Raw genomic sequence first — 14635 nt, forward strand, 5'->3', positions numbered from 1 at the left:
CACACACGCTGTTGTTTCATCGTGAAGTCATGTCCAGCTCTTTGCGACCCTGTGGACTATAGACTGCCAGGCTTTTCTGTCCACGGGACTTCTCAGCCAAGAATTCTGAAGTGGGTAGTCATTTCCTTCTTCAGGGAATCTTCGTGACCCAGAGATTGAACCTGCCTGGGAAGCTCCAATAAAAATTAATTTAAAAAAAAAAAAAGAAAGAAAATGGGGATAGTAACATACTAAACCCAAAGGAGTATAAGGATTAAGTGTGACACATACGGAGCACTGGTCAGAGAGCCTGGCACATAATAAACATTCAATAAATGTTCAGCATGATGACTGGACAATAAAGCAGTATTTGCAGGACGAGTAAGGAGGCTGTGTTGCTTTATGCAAAGGTCACCAATGAAAGACGGAGGTGAAAGATCTCAATTCCATCCCAGCTCCGTTACTTTCTAGTTGTACAGTTTTAAGTCTATCTCTTCATCATGGTGGTGGTTTAGTCACTGAACTGTGTCTGACTCTTGCAATCGCAAGGACAGCAGCCCACCAGGCTCCTCTGTCCACAGGATTTCCCAGGCAAGAATACTGGAGTGGGCTGCCCTTTCCCTCTCCAGGGGATCTTCCCAACCCAGGGATCAAACCCAAGTCTCCTGCATTGCAGACAGATTTTTTACCGCTGAGCCACCAGGGAAGTCCTCTTCTAAGGACACCAAGAAACATTAAACAATACAAAGTGTATAAAATTCATATCATAGCATTCTATAATTCATAACAGTCCTATAACAGAACTTCAATAAACAGTAGTGAGTCCTACCATGAGCAGACAGTATCTGTATTCATGGTTTAAAAAATTACATATTCATAAAAGCCAGTGGGGAGATATAGGGCAGTCATAGGTCGCAGGGAGAGAAAGATGTATATGCATGTGTAATATATACTTTTTAACCATGAATTTAGACATCATCTTCATATTTTGAAACTCACTGCTATTTACTGAGCTTCTAGTATAGGATCATTATGGACTATAAAATGCTGTAATATCACCTAAGTTAATGTCCACAGTAGGCATTATTTAACAACTCTATGATGAAGAAATGGACTTAAACACATGTACATTTGACAGAGAAGGATAACGCCAGGTATACAGGAAGCCAAGACAGAATGCAGGCAAGTAATCTTCTCACCCCATTTTCACACTTTGCTGGGCTTCTCAGAAAAAGCAGTCATCAAACATCCTCCATGTGCTAATCTGAGAGTTTGAAGTCCAAATACCACCCTGAGTGCTATCAGTGTGGCTTTAAAAAAAACTAAAAGCAAAAAACATTGAGATACTACTGGAGTATGAGGTGTGTTTCAACGGGAACTTTGGTTAAGATCTTCTCTTACTAACTGTTCTATCTGCCGAATATCCATAATGGATTCTGAATTCCTCTTCACTAATTAACTAGTTAAGAAGTTTCTAGTTCTTATATTATGAAGTTTGGCAAACACTTTCATAATTCACTTTGAATATACTTTTTTTTAAGGTCCTAGGTGAGTCCATAATATGGAAGTCACCTTCACCTTCTCAGGCTAAATACCACTACCACTTTTTATATTATATATATGGTATATGAACTTCCCAGGTGGCACAGTGGTAAAGAATCCACCTGTAATGCAGGACACATGGGTTCAATCCCTGGGTCAGGAAGATCCCCTGGAGAAGGAAATGAATGGCAACCCACTCCAGTATTCTTGCCCGGGAAATCTCACAGACAGAAGAGCCTGGCAGGCTACATCTCAATTTAGTTCAGTTGCTCAGTCATGTCTGACTCTTTGAGAACTCATGAACCGCAGCACGCCAGGCCTCCCTGTCCATCACCAACTGCCGGAGTCGACCCAAACCCATGTCCATTGAGTCGGTGATGCCATCCAACCATCTCATCTTCTGTCGTCCCCTTATTCTCCTGCCTTCAATCTTTCCCAGCATCAGGGTCTTTTCAAATGAGTCAGCTCTTCACATCAGGTGGCCAAAGTATTGGGAGTTTCAGCTTCACCATCAGTCCTTCCAGTGAACACCCAGGACTGATCTCCTTTAGGATGGACTGGTTGGATCTCCCTGCAGTCCAGGGGACTCTCAAGAGTCTTCTCCAACACCACAGTTCAAAAGCATCAATTCTTCGGCACTCAGCTTTCTTTATAGTCCAACTCTCACATCCATACATGACCACAGGAAAAACCATAGCCTTGACTAGATGGACCTTTGTTGGCAAAGTAACGTCTCTGCTTTTTAATATGTTGTCTAGGTTGGTCAAAACTTTCCTTCCAAGGGGTAAGCATCTGTTAATTTCATGGCTGCAATTACCATCTGCAGCGATTTTGGCGCCCAGAAAAATAAAGTCAGTCACTGTTTCCCCATTCTATGCAGTCACAAAAGAGTTGGACACAATTTAGCAACTAAACAACAAATATATATACATATATATGCGCGTGTGTGTGTGTGTGTATATAATACTTTAATTTCATACAACGGCCCTTACAGCACCATTAAGCATTTCAGATGCTTTTCTTTAGATTACCTCTAGTGGTATAATGACTCTGTTCAGATTTAGTATTCTAAATAGTGATACTATGTCCATAAAAAAGCAGAGTAAGGTAAGGTAGAATAAGAAGGTACACGTCCGAGGACTTTGCCTTCTTGCTGGGCAAGCACAATGGGAAAAACAAGGGCACTGGGCTAAGAGATGAAACAACCTCTTTTGATTCATTTCCACTACACTGCCACGTGCAAGTTGTTTAACTTCTAAACATGGAAAATATCACTGCCTGCCAGACCTAAATCCCAGAGTTGTGAAGTTCTTGGTAATCCTGTAAAGCGAAATACAAGGCCGAGATTGTAGTCCCTGTCACTTGCTACTTTCTAGCCATCTGCATGCATGCATGCTAAGCCGCTTCAGTTATGTTCGACTCTTTGCAACCCCATGGACTGTAGCCCACCAGGCTCTTCTGCCCATGGGATTCTCCAGGCAAGAATACCGTCGTGGGTTGCCAGTCCCTTCAGGGTACCTTCCCGACCCAGGGGTCAAACTCACATCTCTTACATCTTCTGCACTGGCAGGTGGGTCCTTTACCACTAGTGCCACCTGGGAAGCCCTCTAGTACCATTTGGGTACTTTTTTAAAAAAGCAAGAGCTATGAATACTCCACAGAGAGAGACATTTTATGATTAAAAAAAACCACTTTTAGTGTTTTGGCAATGAACACCAAAGAAAGGTCATTTCTGAAGACGCTATATTAATTTTGCAACACATGAAAATCTTCTTACAATTGTAGTAAAAATACGTAAACTTTACTATCTCAACTGTTTCTAAAGTATACATTTCATTAGTGTTACATGCATTCACATCGTTGTGCAATCAGCCTCCAGAACTTTCTCATCTTGTGAAACTCTATATCCATTAAACAATTCCCTGTCTCCCCATCACCCTCCCAACCCCTGGCAATCACCACTCTACTTTCTTTTTCTATGAATATAACTATTTTAGGGACTTCATAATCACAAGTATTTGTCTCTTCCTGACTAGCTTTTTTTTACTTAGTATAACATCCAAAAGGTTCAGCCATGTTGTAGCTTGTGTCAGAATTTCCTTTCTTTTTAAGGCTGAATAACATTCCACTGTATGCATGTATCACAGTTTATCTATTTACCCATCAGTGGATATTTGGGTTGCTTCCACTCTCGGCCGTTATAAACAGAGCTGTTCTGAATATGGGTAAACAAATATACATGAAATTCTTTAACAATACATGCCTGTGCCTAAGTTTTCATCTGATAAACAAACAAAATGAAAAAAGAGAAGCTTATTCCTTCAAATACTCTAGTTCAAAAATCACAAATGCTTTGACGTGATCACATCTAACAACGAGAAACTGATTCCTCAGTGGATTAATGCATTTGACTTTCAAATTCTAATTAAATGTGATCACAAATGAAGTATTATATTGAGATTTTTTTTAAGAATTACAGTATTCCATGGAGAAGAATAAATGACAAAAGTAAGATCCTTTAATACCAAAGTGCCTAACCAAAGTTAAGGAACACAGTTACACCAAAACCACTTAATTTCTTTTGTTTTCCCTGTATGCTAAAACCTACATATTAGTAGCAATTTTACAAAAAATTTAAGCCATACTTCCAAATTTGTTAGAAATGCTCAAAAACTGCTTAAAAATGAAAACCTTTTCTAATAATGTATGATAAAATCTGCATGTTCTATAGAAAAAAAGTATGAAGTAAGATTAAGTTTAGACTATCTAAGCCATTGCTTTAGGAGATATTCTGAGAATTCAATAAAAAGGCCTTAAGGGGACATGTAGTTTCGAATCTTCTCATTGTACAAGCAGAAATATGAGCCCCCTCAAATCACGAGTAACTTGTCCAAAACCATGTAAAAGCCATCCTCAGAATAATAAACTTATTCTTTAATGTTACTGCTATTATTTTTGACTAAATAGTTAACTCCAGGTTGTTTGGGAAATACCTAGATCATTAAAGTAGAGTAGAGTATTATAGCAACAAACACAGTACTACGTCAAAAACACAGGGGCTTAAATATCTGTATCTCTGTGTTTTTTATTCCTTCACCTATCCCTATGGAGCAGATAAGAGAAAGTGAAAAGGACTAAACATGAACCTCTTATTTTTAACATTTACACAGCACTAATAACAGTTTTACTGGTGAAGATTGGAATTGTTGCCTAGAGTCAGGTTTTCAATTACTTATCAGTATATGTTTATTTGAAATTGCTTTATCTACGTAAAGAATTTTTAAAAGCTGCACCTATATTTAGAATTTAAGAGCCAGGAGAGACCTCAGAGATTACCTGCTGCTGCTGCTAAGTCGCTTCAGTCATGTCCGACTCTGTGCGACCCCATAGACGGCAGCCCACCAGGCTCCCCCATCCCTGGGATTCTCCAGGCAAGAACACTGGAGTGGGTTGCCATTTCCTTCTCCAATGCATGAAAGTGAAAAGCGAAAGTGAAGTCACTCAGTTGTGTCCGACTCTCAGCGACCCCATGGACTGCAGCCTACCAGGCTCCTCCGTCCATGGGATTTTCCAAGCAAGAGTACTGGAGTGGGGTGCCACTGCCTTCCCCACAGAGATTACCTAATTCAACTCAATTTTCAGATGGAAAAAGCTGACCTGGAAAAGCAAAGTGCCTGCTATACACACTCACTGGCAGTTGCAGGTCCAGGACTGAAGCCTGAAGTCTAAGCCCCAGTCCAGGGCCCTCTCCATCTCCTACACCAGGTGCCCGCCTCACTTGCACACACACCCCAGTGCTCATGTGCAGATGATGGAGAGAGAGGAAGAACGGCATCCGGTTCTACATCTCTTGAGAATATTCTGTGCTACTGATTTTATGGTTTGATTCCTTCATTAAATTGCATCAACACTGATTTATTTAGACTAACTTATGATAAAGATCATTCTTAAACGCTCCATAGCTTAGTGTAACCCCTTAAACTCTCCATAATTTAGCGTAATCCAAGCCTTACTAACATTTATCAATCAGAATGTATCTGAAATTTCACTATCTGAAATCAAGTTAGATTAAGGGAGTTGTGTCAAGTCAACAAACGTATGGGCTCTCCCTAGTGTTGGGGAGAAAAGTACAAAGAAGGGAAAAGATAAGTAATAATGAAGGTTAAAACAGTGCAAGAAAACAGAGTCTCAGAAGAAACTGCACCAAGGAGGTACATGAGCGATCGCTCAGGGTAATGGGGTCAGATGGAGCAATGAACTGCGCTGGGTACCCAGGCTGAGAAAGGCTCCACGTGGGAGGGAGACTGAGCCAGGGCCTGGTGAAGGGCATGTGGGAAGGGAACCTGGGAAAAGGGCAGGAAAGGCAAGGGCAGTGTGACAGCCGACATCACGTGCACCTGTTTAACTCAAGCGCGAGCCTTCCAGGCTGGCTCGAGCTGCAGGCCTGTGGGCAGGGACCAGCACAGACAGGAGAGCTGGAAACTGGGTTTTGAGAGGCTAAGTATTTCTTCCTCCCCTCTCTTCTCTAAAAGTCAAGATCCATATAATTTTTTAACATATATATTGTAATACATTCTCATTCTAACGGAAAATGAAACAACGGCACCTTAATTGAACAGGAAAAAAATGTCCTAGTTAGGAAAAAGAAAAAAGAGCCACCTCAACGTGAGAAAAGACAGATTCTGCTATCCAACTCTTCTCTATGTGACCACAGACGTCCAATTCGAAATAATAAGTGACTCAATAAGATAACACTTTGGTTAACATTAAATCATTCACTAATGACATTAGCATAGGACTTGAGAAAAAAACAAAACACTGAATTTTAAAAGGATGACCAACTTCTTGTGGCTCTTAAGATCACAAAAGCACTCACTGATATAATTATCTATGTAATTCTTAAAACCTTGTTTCCCAAAGCCAAGACTCTAACTGTGTAAAACTGTGTCCCGATGCCAGTTTTAGAGCATACATTGTTTTCCCCTCCTGGCATTTCATCTGTGGTTGGACATTTTGGGGGAATGGACGAGAGTATCAGGCATTAGAGACCAGGACCAAACAAACAAACCAACAAAACCCTACCGCGGCATGGACTTCCTGGAGGCTGCAGAGAGGCTATGAAAAAAGGTAAGAGGAGGACGTCGCTGAAAACATGGCCTCAGGGAGACACCACGTCAGAAGATGAACGTGTATTTGTCTTTCACTGTCTTGAACTTAGAATGTCTTTTCTCAAAGGAACACTGAAAATGATGAGTTCCCACGCTAGTCCAAACAGAAAACCTATTTTAGATAATGACGTGGATTTTAAAAAAACAACTATACATTAACTGTGACAAATAACAAGATCAATGCAAAAAATGCTCTGCTGTGCTCAATCGTGCCCACTCTTTGCGGCCCCATGGACTGTAGCCCGCCAGGCTCCTCTGCCCATGGAATTTTCCAGGCAAGGATACTGGAGTGGGGCACCATTCACTACTCCAGGGGGTCTTCCTGACCCAGGGATTGAACCCTTGTTGTCTCTTGCTTCTCTTGCATTGGCAGGCGACTCTCTACCACTAACGCCACCTGGGAAGCCCCAGTGTAACTGAGTAGCCTGCTTAAGACCCATGCCCCTCTGGGGCCCAGGCAACTGTGGAACAGACCCCTGCCTTTCTGAGCTGAGTTAAACACCCCCTTCCGTGAGCCCTCAAGTTTCGGCACACCTGTCTGACTCACTGGCCCTGAAACTCATTCTTAGTTTCCATGGACTTTTAGTTCTGACATCCATTTTTAGTCGACCTAATAAACGCTCTCCAACAGCATCCACATCAATTTCACATGGTGAAACAGCTTAAATACTCTAAAGACAGAGCCATACACTCCTCTCACGACTCAAGACTGCCAGGCAAGTGGAAGTGGAGACACGGAGAGCAGAGGAGCATCCTGACCTTCCCCAGGCTCTAGCGAGGCCTGACCCTGACTCTGAACACACTGCTGTGAGACCGTGACAGCAAGGAAGTTGGAATGGGCGTCATCCCCAGACTCCACAAGCTGCCTGGGGTGGTGACCACTTGTCCTCATTCTATCCCAGAGCCCAGAACAGTGCCAGCACATGGCAAGTGATGAGATAAGAAGAAAAGCTTATACAAGCCTCGTCTCCAGATTTCAGCATCACCCCACAAGAGGCCTCCATCCTCCTGGACCACACATTCTCTTCTCCCATCTGACCCTCCAAAGTGAGGGGGAAGGTCAGACAGACTGGCTTTTCACACTCTGATCTCAGGTCCTACTCATTTACGCACTCTGATCTCAACTCCCAAGTAGACAACTCATTTTTCACCCAACTATAGTCTGCTATATTAGTGAACATAGAGCAGTACTCCTGTCTGGAAAATCCCATGGACAGAGGAGCCTGGTAGGCTGCAGTCGTTGCTGAGAGTTGGACACAACTAAGCGACTTCACTTTCACTCTTCACTTTCATGCACTGGAGAAGGAAATGGCAACCCACTCCAGTGTTCTTGCCTGGAGAATTCCAGGGACGGCGGAGCCTGATGGGCTGCTGTCTATGGGGTCGCACAGAGTCGGACATGACTGAAGTGACTTAGCAGCAGCAGCAGCAGAGCAGTGCCTTGCCCAGCACACATGAAATGTGCAAACATATTCCATGAACAGTGGCTGTTTACAAACAAACACGTGGTCAAAAAGAAATATAGTACCTTCAGAGACAACTGGCCTTAGAGTGGACATGCTGGCTATTAACTTTCCAAGAGATTTCTTTGTTAATGCTACTAACACAAAATGCTACTAATAAGTAATTACTAAAATAACAAATGCAATGGAAAATATAGATAATTACGGTATTTGTAAGTCGGGGATCTTGACTCATCAGTTTTGAAATCGTACATACAATTTTTCTTCAGTAGATATACACTTTAAGCCTAGGATCCCAGTCCAATGATTTTAATGTATTCATAAAATGAAAAAACAGAAGGAAAATACCACAATGACATCAGAGTACCTACTCTCATGCCACCAACTGGTATTAAAAAATAACTGTATCAGTCTACACTTTCCTTTATATTATAAACTAAGACTCACTTCCTTGTTCAAAATACCTAAAAATACAGAGGAAAAATTATTTTTGCAGGTTTTCTAAGAGTATAGCTCTTTCACAGTTTCAATTCCAAGGTATACACTGTTAATTACATGGTAAAAATAACATTTTGCATATTCATACACTGCAGGACATATTCTGCATTTGCTAGATATGTGTCTTTGAAAAGCCCGGTTTTTATGCATTGCTTTGGACATGTGTTATTAAATACCATCATTTAATATAATAGCAAAATTTTTAATTTTTCCAGACATCGCCCTAGGGCAAAAATCTTTGGAATCATCAAACGTACTCCCCAAGTGTGTAACTATTCCTATTAGACTGCTCAAAGTAGATAGAGTTAGACAGAAACCTTGACACTAACTTTACACTTAGGCAGACACTTCAGGGGAGAGAAATATTTAATGACCTGATAGAACAGAAAGCAAGAAGCCCACAGCTACCGCGTGGGGATGAAAGCACTCCAGGGCAGGCAGCCTTGTTCATCTCTTGCTCTCCCAGGAGGATCTGCATCCTTTCACCATACTCACCACTATTTCTCAAGACCATCTTTCTCTCTGCCCACTTTTATCTTACCCTCCTTCCAAATTCATCAACTTTTTCTTCAGCCTCATCTCCTAAGCTACTTTTCTGCTTTGAAACTCCTTCACCCAGATATTCATGAAATTATAGGAAGGAGGGCCTCCTGGAATCAGTCGTGTGAATCAAGACAGGAGAGCACAGAAGCGGGGGTGTGGCGACAGGGTGAGAAGAAGTGGGGCAGCGCTGGGTTCAGACCAGCTCTTCAGCCTGAGTCTGAAATAGTCCTCCTTACACAGCAGCAAGGCAGAGCAGACTATATCCCACTAAGCCTCTAAGTTGGTTAAGAAATACCATCTACCTACACTAGGTAGCTCATTACAGAAGGCAAGGAAGCAGTCTCAGGTTTCGTAAGCGGATAGCCAGAGCATGGGCAAGTACCTTCCCTCTGACCTGCTAGTGAGAAGGCACTTCTTTCTGGTGGCTACTCTCGTTTCTCAGGCTCGGTCCACAATATGTTATTTTATTTGCCCTTCACAGGCCAGTGGAAAGCTTTCACATGAGGCAACTGCACGAGATTTCCCACTTCATTTGTGATTTTTTTTAAATACCAGCATCATTAGGAAGGAGCTAACCATCACAGAAAGGTGCATTCTACCTTTGCTCTCAATGGTTCTGAAATTGGGCCTTCCCAAAGGTGGGAAAGCTCTGAGGGAGGGAAGGCAGACAGGCATGAGAAGTCCTGGGTGTGGCTGGCTATATGGAGATTGGAGGACCTTGACAATGTCTGGAGTCTGAAATATGCAAAGTGCAATTATCTGCCAACCAATTTGCCTGATGTTCAGCTCTGCACAATTGTGTAATGGGAAACCCTGATGCAATGTTTAAATAACCAAAATCACAGAGATGAAGGAAACGATACATCTCCCCCAGCTTTTATAGGCACCACAAAACCTCAATGGACACTACATAGAAGGGAGACTTCAAAAATGAATGACTCCATTAAAAACTGCTTTTTAACCATTTTCAAGTGCAACAGCTAATTAAATCGCTTATTTCTCACTGTCAAACTCAACATCTTCTGAAAAAGAACTTTGCTGAAGAAGTTAAAACCGAGGGAATGCCAAAGAATCATTTTGTCTCCCACAGAAATAATTTCAGAATACGTTTTTTTTTTTTCCCACAACATATATCCATGTATTCATGCTGCAACCATTGCCTCTAACAACAAACACCAAACTATACAACAGACACCAAACTACAGGAATATATTTCCATTTCTAGGGAAGGGAGGCACGATGGTAACATGTCATGTAAACCTCCTCCACTGTTGGCATGCAGGGCAATACTGCAAAAAGGATTGGCAAATGATAAAACATAAGATCCCTCCTAAAATCCTGTTAGCCTCGTTTATTATTTCAAAATTTTGTAAATGCTTTAAACCCAAAAGTAACTGAAGCAAATAAAGAAAATAAATGATAAAGTGTAACAACTGCGTCCCCTTAGGCAGGAAAGCCGCCTAGCTCAGTTAACTAAGGATCCCTGTCACACTGCGACGGCGAAAGAGAAAAGTTGGCCAATTTAGGAAAATGATACCCATGCAGGTTTCTGGGACCACCTCTAGGTGCTGCTGTAGAGAACCCCCCCATCCTACAGATTCCCCATTTCTCTCCCGGTTGTTTTAGCTTTCCCCCCTCCCCCTGACCGCACTGCACTGCGCAAAGCCTTCGCAGACAATCACTTGGAACCTCCGTGCAGATGAAAAAGCCTCAGAAACTAACCCCCTCCCAGGTTCAAGGAGCCGAACAATGGCTTCCGACTTTTCCTTCCAAACGATGTTGCAAACGGACTAGCCAGACAAGAAAATTACGGGCAGGTGTGTCAAGGCAACGAGGAGCCCAAAAGGACAGCGATCCCCAACCCCCACCCCGGGGCCCTGGTTCCCTTCCCCGAGCCCCATCGCGGAATGTTCCTAAAGGTTACAGCAGACCCCAGAGCCGGAGAGAACGGTCAGAGCCTGGCAGGTGCGCGGCCACAGGGTGGGGCGGGCCTGCGCCAGGCTCCAGCTGCGATCGCAGCGCCTGCATCCGAGAAACCTGCCGAGACCCGCTGGAAGCAGCTCAAGAGGGAAACCGTGCGGGCGCCGGGGGAGGGGAGCGCCTTAACGTTCGGATCCGATTTAACCAGTGCCCGCCCGCCCGCCCGCCCGCCGGTCCTCGGATCCGCAACACCCCAACAGCCGCCGGGCGGGGGGCGGAGGGCAGTCGGGGCTGAGGCCGAGGTCCCCCCGGGGGAGGATGGAGAGGACGGCGAGGATGGCGAGGATGGCGAGGAGGCGGCGTTACCTGTGATGGTCAAGGTCCAGCGGTAGAACTCCACGGTGTCGTTGAGCGCCGTGGACATCACGTTCAGGACGCTGCCCGGCTTCGAGTCCAGGAGTCCCATCCCGGCCGAGAGCGGGCGCGGCGGCGACGCGAGGAGGAAGCGGAGACCCCGCGGGAGGGCTGGCCTCGGCAGCGGCGGCCGGGGGACTCCCTTCCCCCGCGAGTCCCCCCGTCTAACGGCGGCGGCGGCGCCGCAGCTGCGTCCTCGCCTCCTCCTCGGGGCGCCGCGGCGGCGGGGACGAGGCGGCGAGGAGCCGGGCGGAGGACAAGGGACCGTCGAGGCTCCCGGGAGGAGGAGGAGGGAAGGAGAAGCAAGCGGAGGAGATGCCGCCGCGCGTGCCGGGCGCTGCACAAGTCTGCCGCCGCGCGCCGCCGCCGCCGCTCCAGTCTCCTCGGCCGGCGTCACGTGGCCGCGCGGGGCGGAGGGGCCGGCACGCCCCTCCTCCCGCGCGCGCGCGCGCGAGGGGACCCGGCGCAGGGATGCTGCGGGGGGGAAGGGGGGGCGGCGGCCGCGCAGGCGCCCGGATCCCTGCTCTGGCCGCCGCGCCCGGGGAGCCCCGTACGGCGGCTTACCTGCGTCCTCTCCTCCCTAGGCTCCCGCCCCACCGCATCCCCAGCCCCTTCTCCGCCTCCCTCTCCCTCTAGGCCGCTGCGGAGAAGTCCTCCGCCTGCCCACAGGTGACCTCGCATCCGCCCGGGATGCGACTTAGGAAACAGGACAGGGGAAGGATGGACGTCTTGTGGGCAAGGCTGAGATGGGAGACGTGCTTTGGTCCTTACCTGTCAATCATTTCGATGTCCCTTGGGTTTTTGCTTTTGATTTTTGGTTGGTTTGTTTGTTTCACCTCCGCCTGCACTGATGTCACCACGATAAAGGAGATGCTGAAGTTATCCTTCTAAATAAGTAAAAGGATATTTGTCTCCTGAGCTGCGGTGATGGAGAATGGACTTTGGGGAGCTAATCATTAACAAGTTAACAAATAATTTGAATGAATACTTGCGTTTATTGTTCGGTAGAGTCTTCGGTAGAGTTCAGGGAGTAATCAAAGCAGTGTAATTGTTAAATGAGGTTATAATAATTAAACGAGGTCATTAGGAGAAGAAAGAGGGCCTAGAGGGGCCTGACGGAGAAGTCTGCTCAGACCTGAAGGAGTGGTGGTGAATCTGAAAGGATGATTACTCAGGAGACAAAAGACAATCTAGGCAAAAGAGGGAAGAGGTGTTTATGTGTTTATTTATTATTTAGATAAGAAGAAGGTAGGAGGCCACAAGATAATCTTACCCCTGAAAAGTGAACCTCTAAAAAGTAGCAAAACTACACTACACTCAGTTCATAATTAGCTTCTGACATCAAACAAGACCTTTGAGAATAGTCCGATAACCTTTTCACCTACTTGATATTTAAGCATGTCACCTACTTTTTGTGTAATCTTTTCCCCAATTGTTGATTTAGGATGCTCCATTTAAAGGCCATTGATTGATCAACAAATACAGGCCTTTGAGTGCAGTGTTAATTTCTTGTGCTCTTTGACAGTATTAATCTGAATACTATCTTTTGTCATAGTTATTTGTTTTCCAATTGACCTGTTATATGATCTTTGATTTTATTTTATATTGGAAGCATCCTGGAGGATAAGAATTATTTTGGGTTCCTTTTCAAAGACCCAACCCAGTGCTATAAATAAGTATTTATGATGATGTCAAAATGATAATATATTTTTTCAGAACATAAAAAGAACTGTAAGTGGCAGACATTTTAAGGAAAGAAGAGAGAACTAAAAGTAACTGATTTATTGTATCACACAAGCAACCATAGTCTTCATTAAATGCTCTCTGGTTTTTTGAAATTAACCAAACAAAATGTAATTTATCAAAAAAACAGATTGAAGGTTTTTGTATTGAAATTATGGTTTCTCAAGTCTCAACCTAAATTTATGTGTATCTGTCCAATTCTAGAAGCTATACACTATGTATAAAACATCCTGTCAAGTTTGGAGAGTGGATTGTTGTTTTAGTTCCTAAGTCCCATCTGACTCTTGTGTGACCCCATGGACTGTAGCCGGCCAGACTCCTCTGTCCATGGGATTTCCCAGGCAAGAATACTGGAGTGGATAAGAGTGAATAATGATCAACAATTTACTCGTCTATTTTGATGGTCTGGCAAGGTTCAGATTAGTTTGAATTTCATCTAGAAAATTGACTACTATTTCTGCATTGTGAGATCCTGAATACTTTCTATGGAGAACAGATCCCTCCCCTCTTTTCCTTTCACATTTGCAAAATCTCGGCATCTCCGCTTGTTTAATAAAGTATCAAATTCTTAAAACCATTTCAGATGGTGTTTCCCCAGCCCCTTTTTTATAGCGAGGCCAACTTGAGTGCCTCTGTTCACTAGGGGGCGCCTGTCACATATATTAAATTCCTAGGTGAGTGATGACAGATATGTCAGGCAGGGCGCTTGCACTGCCTCCATGACCTACCTGGTAGAGTAGTACGTTTGTTTGCATTTATGGGCTATCCAAACATACACCAGGAACCAGAGCCCTAGAACTTACCTGCCCTGGCCTATCACCCAGCATGGAGACTGACAGGCCAGTCCTCAATTCACAAGGTGTGTGCAGACACTACTGGCTGACCAAACCCAAAGTCTACCTACCCTATTTGTGCAACAGAAGGAGACTTGCATGTCCACTCAGCTAGAGTGGCAGCCATCTAACCAAGATCTTGGTGGCATTATGTCAGAACAAAATCAAATACAAGCATCCATGGTTGGTATCTGCAAAATTTCGAGAATGAAGTTCTTTCTTGGGGAATGAATATAAATACAACACAGTTACCTACAAAAACTAAAGGAGAGGATATGATTATAAAAATATCATTTTACATAAAATAGAAAAATATATTTTAAATGTCTTCCAGCCCATACAGAACATAAATCAAGCTATCCACTCTTTTCCCCTGGTGTTTCTATATTTCCATGTTGTCAATATTGTCAGCAACCTATGCTTTCAAACAAAGCAGAACCTAAAAATCTGTTGAGTCAGAAGTGAAAGGAAGTCTGATAAAGAGCAGTAGAGAGACGCTGAATCTTACAGAAGTAAATGTTGCCAAGTGGAT

At 44.1% G+C, this 14635-nt stretch overlaps 1 protein-coding gene across 1 annotated transcript in view; it reads right to left on the minus strand.

The window, feature by feature from the left end:
• Positions 1-11926, minus strand: part of ELOVL4 (ELOVL fatty acid elongase 4) — a 41505-nt gene extending 29579 nt beyond the window's left edge. Inside the window, exon 1 of the mRNA XM_015097304.4 lies at positions 11480-11926. Coding sequence (XP_014952790.2) covers positions 11480-11579 — 100 coding nt within the window. The 5' untranslated portion in view covers positions 11580-11926. The remainder of the gene's footprint in view (positions 1-11479) is intronic.
• Between the last annotated feature and the right edge of the window lie 2709 nt (positions 11927-14635).

Source organism: Ovis aries, chromosome 8 (genome assembly GCF_016772045.2).
Source record: "Ovis aries strain OAR_USU_Benz2616 breed Rambouillet chromosome 8, ARS-UI_Ramb_v3.0, whole genome shotgun sequence".
Classification (NCBI taxonomy): Eukaryota; Metazoa; Chordata; class Mammalia; order Artiodactyla; family Bovidae; genus Ovis; species Ovis aries.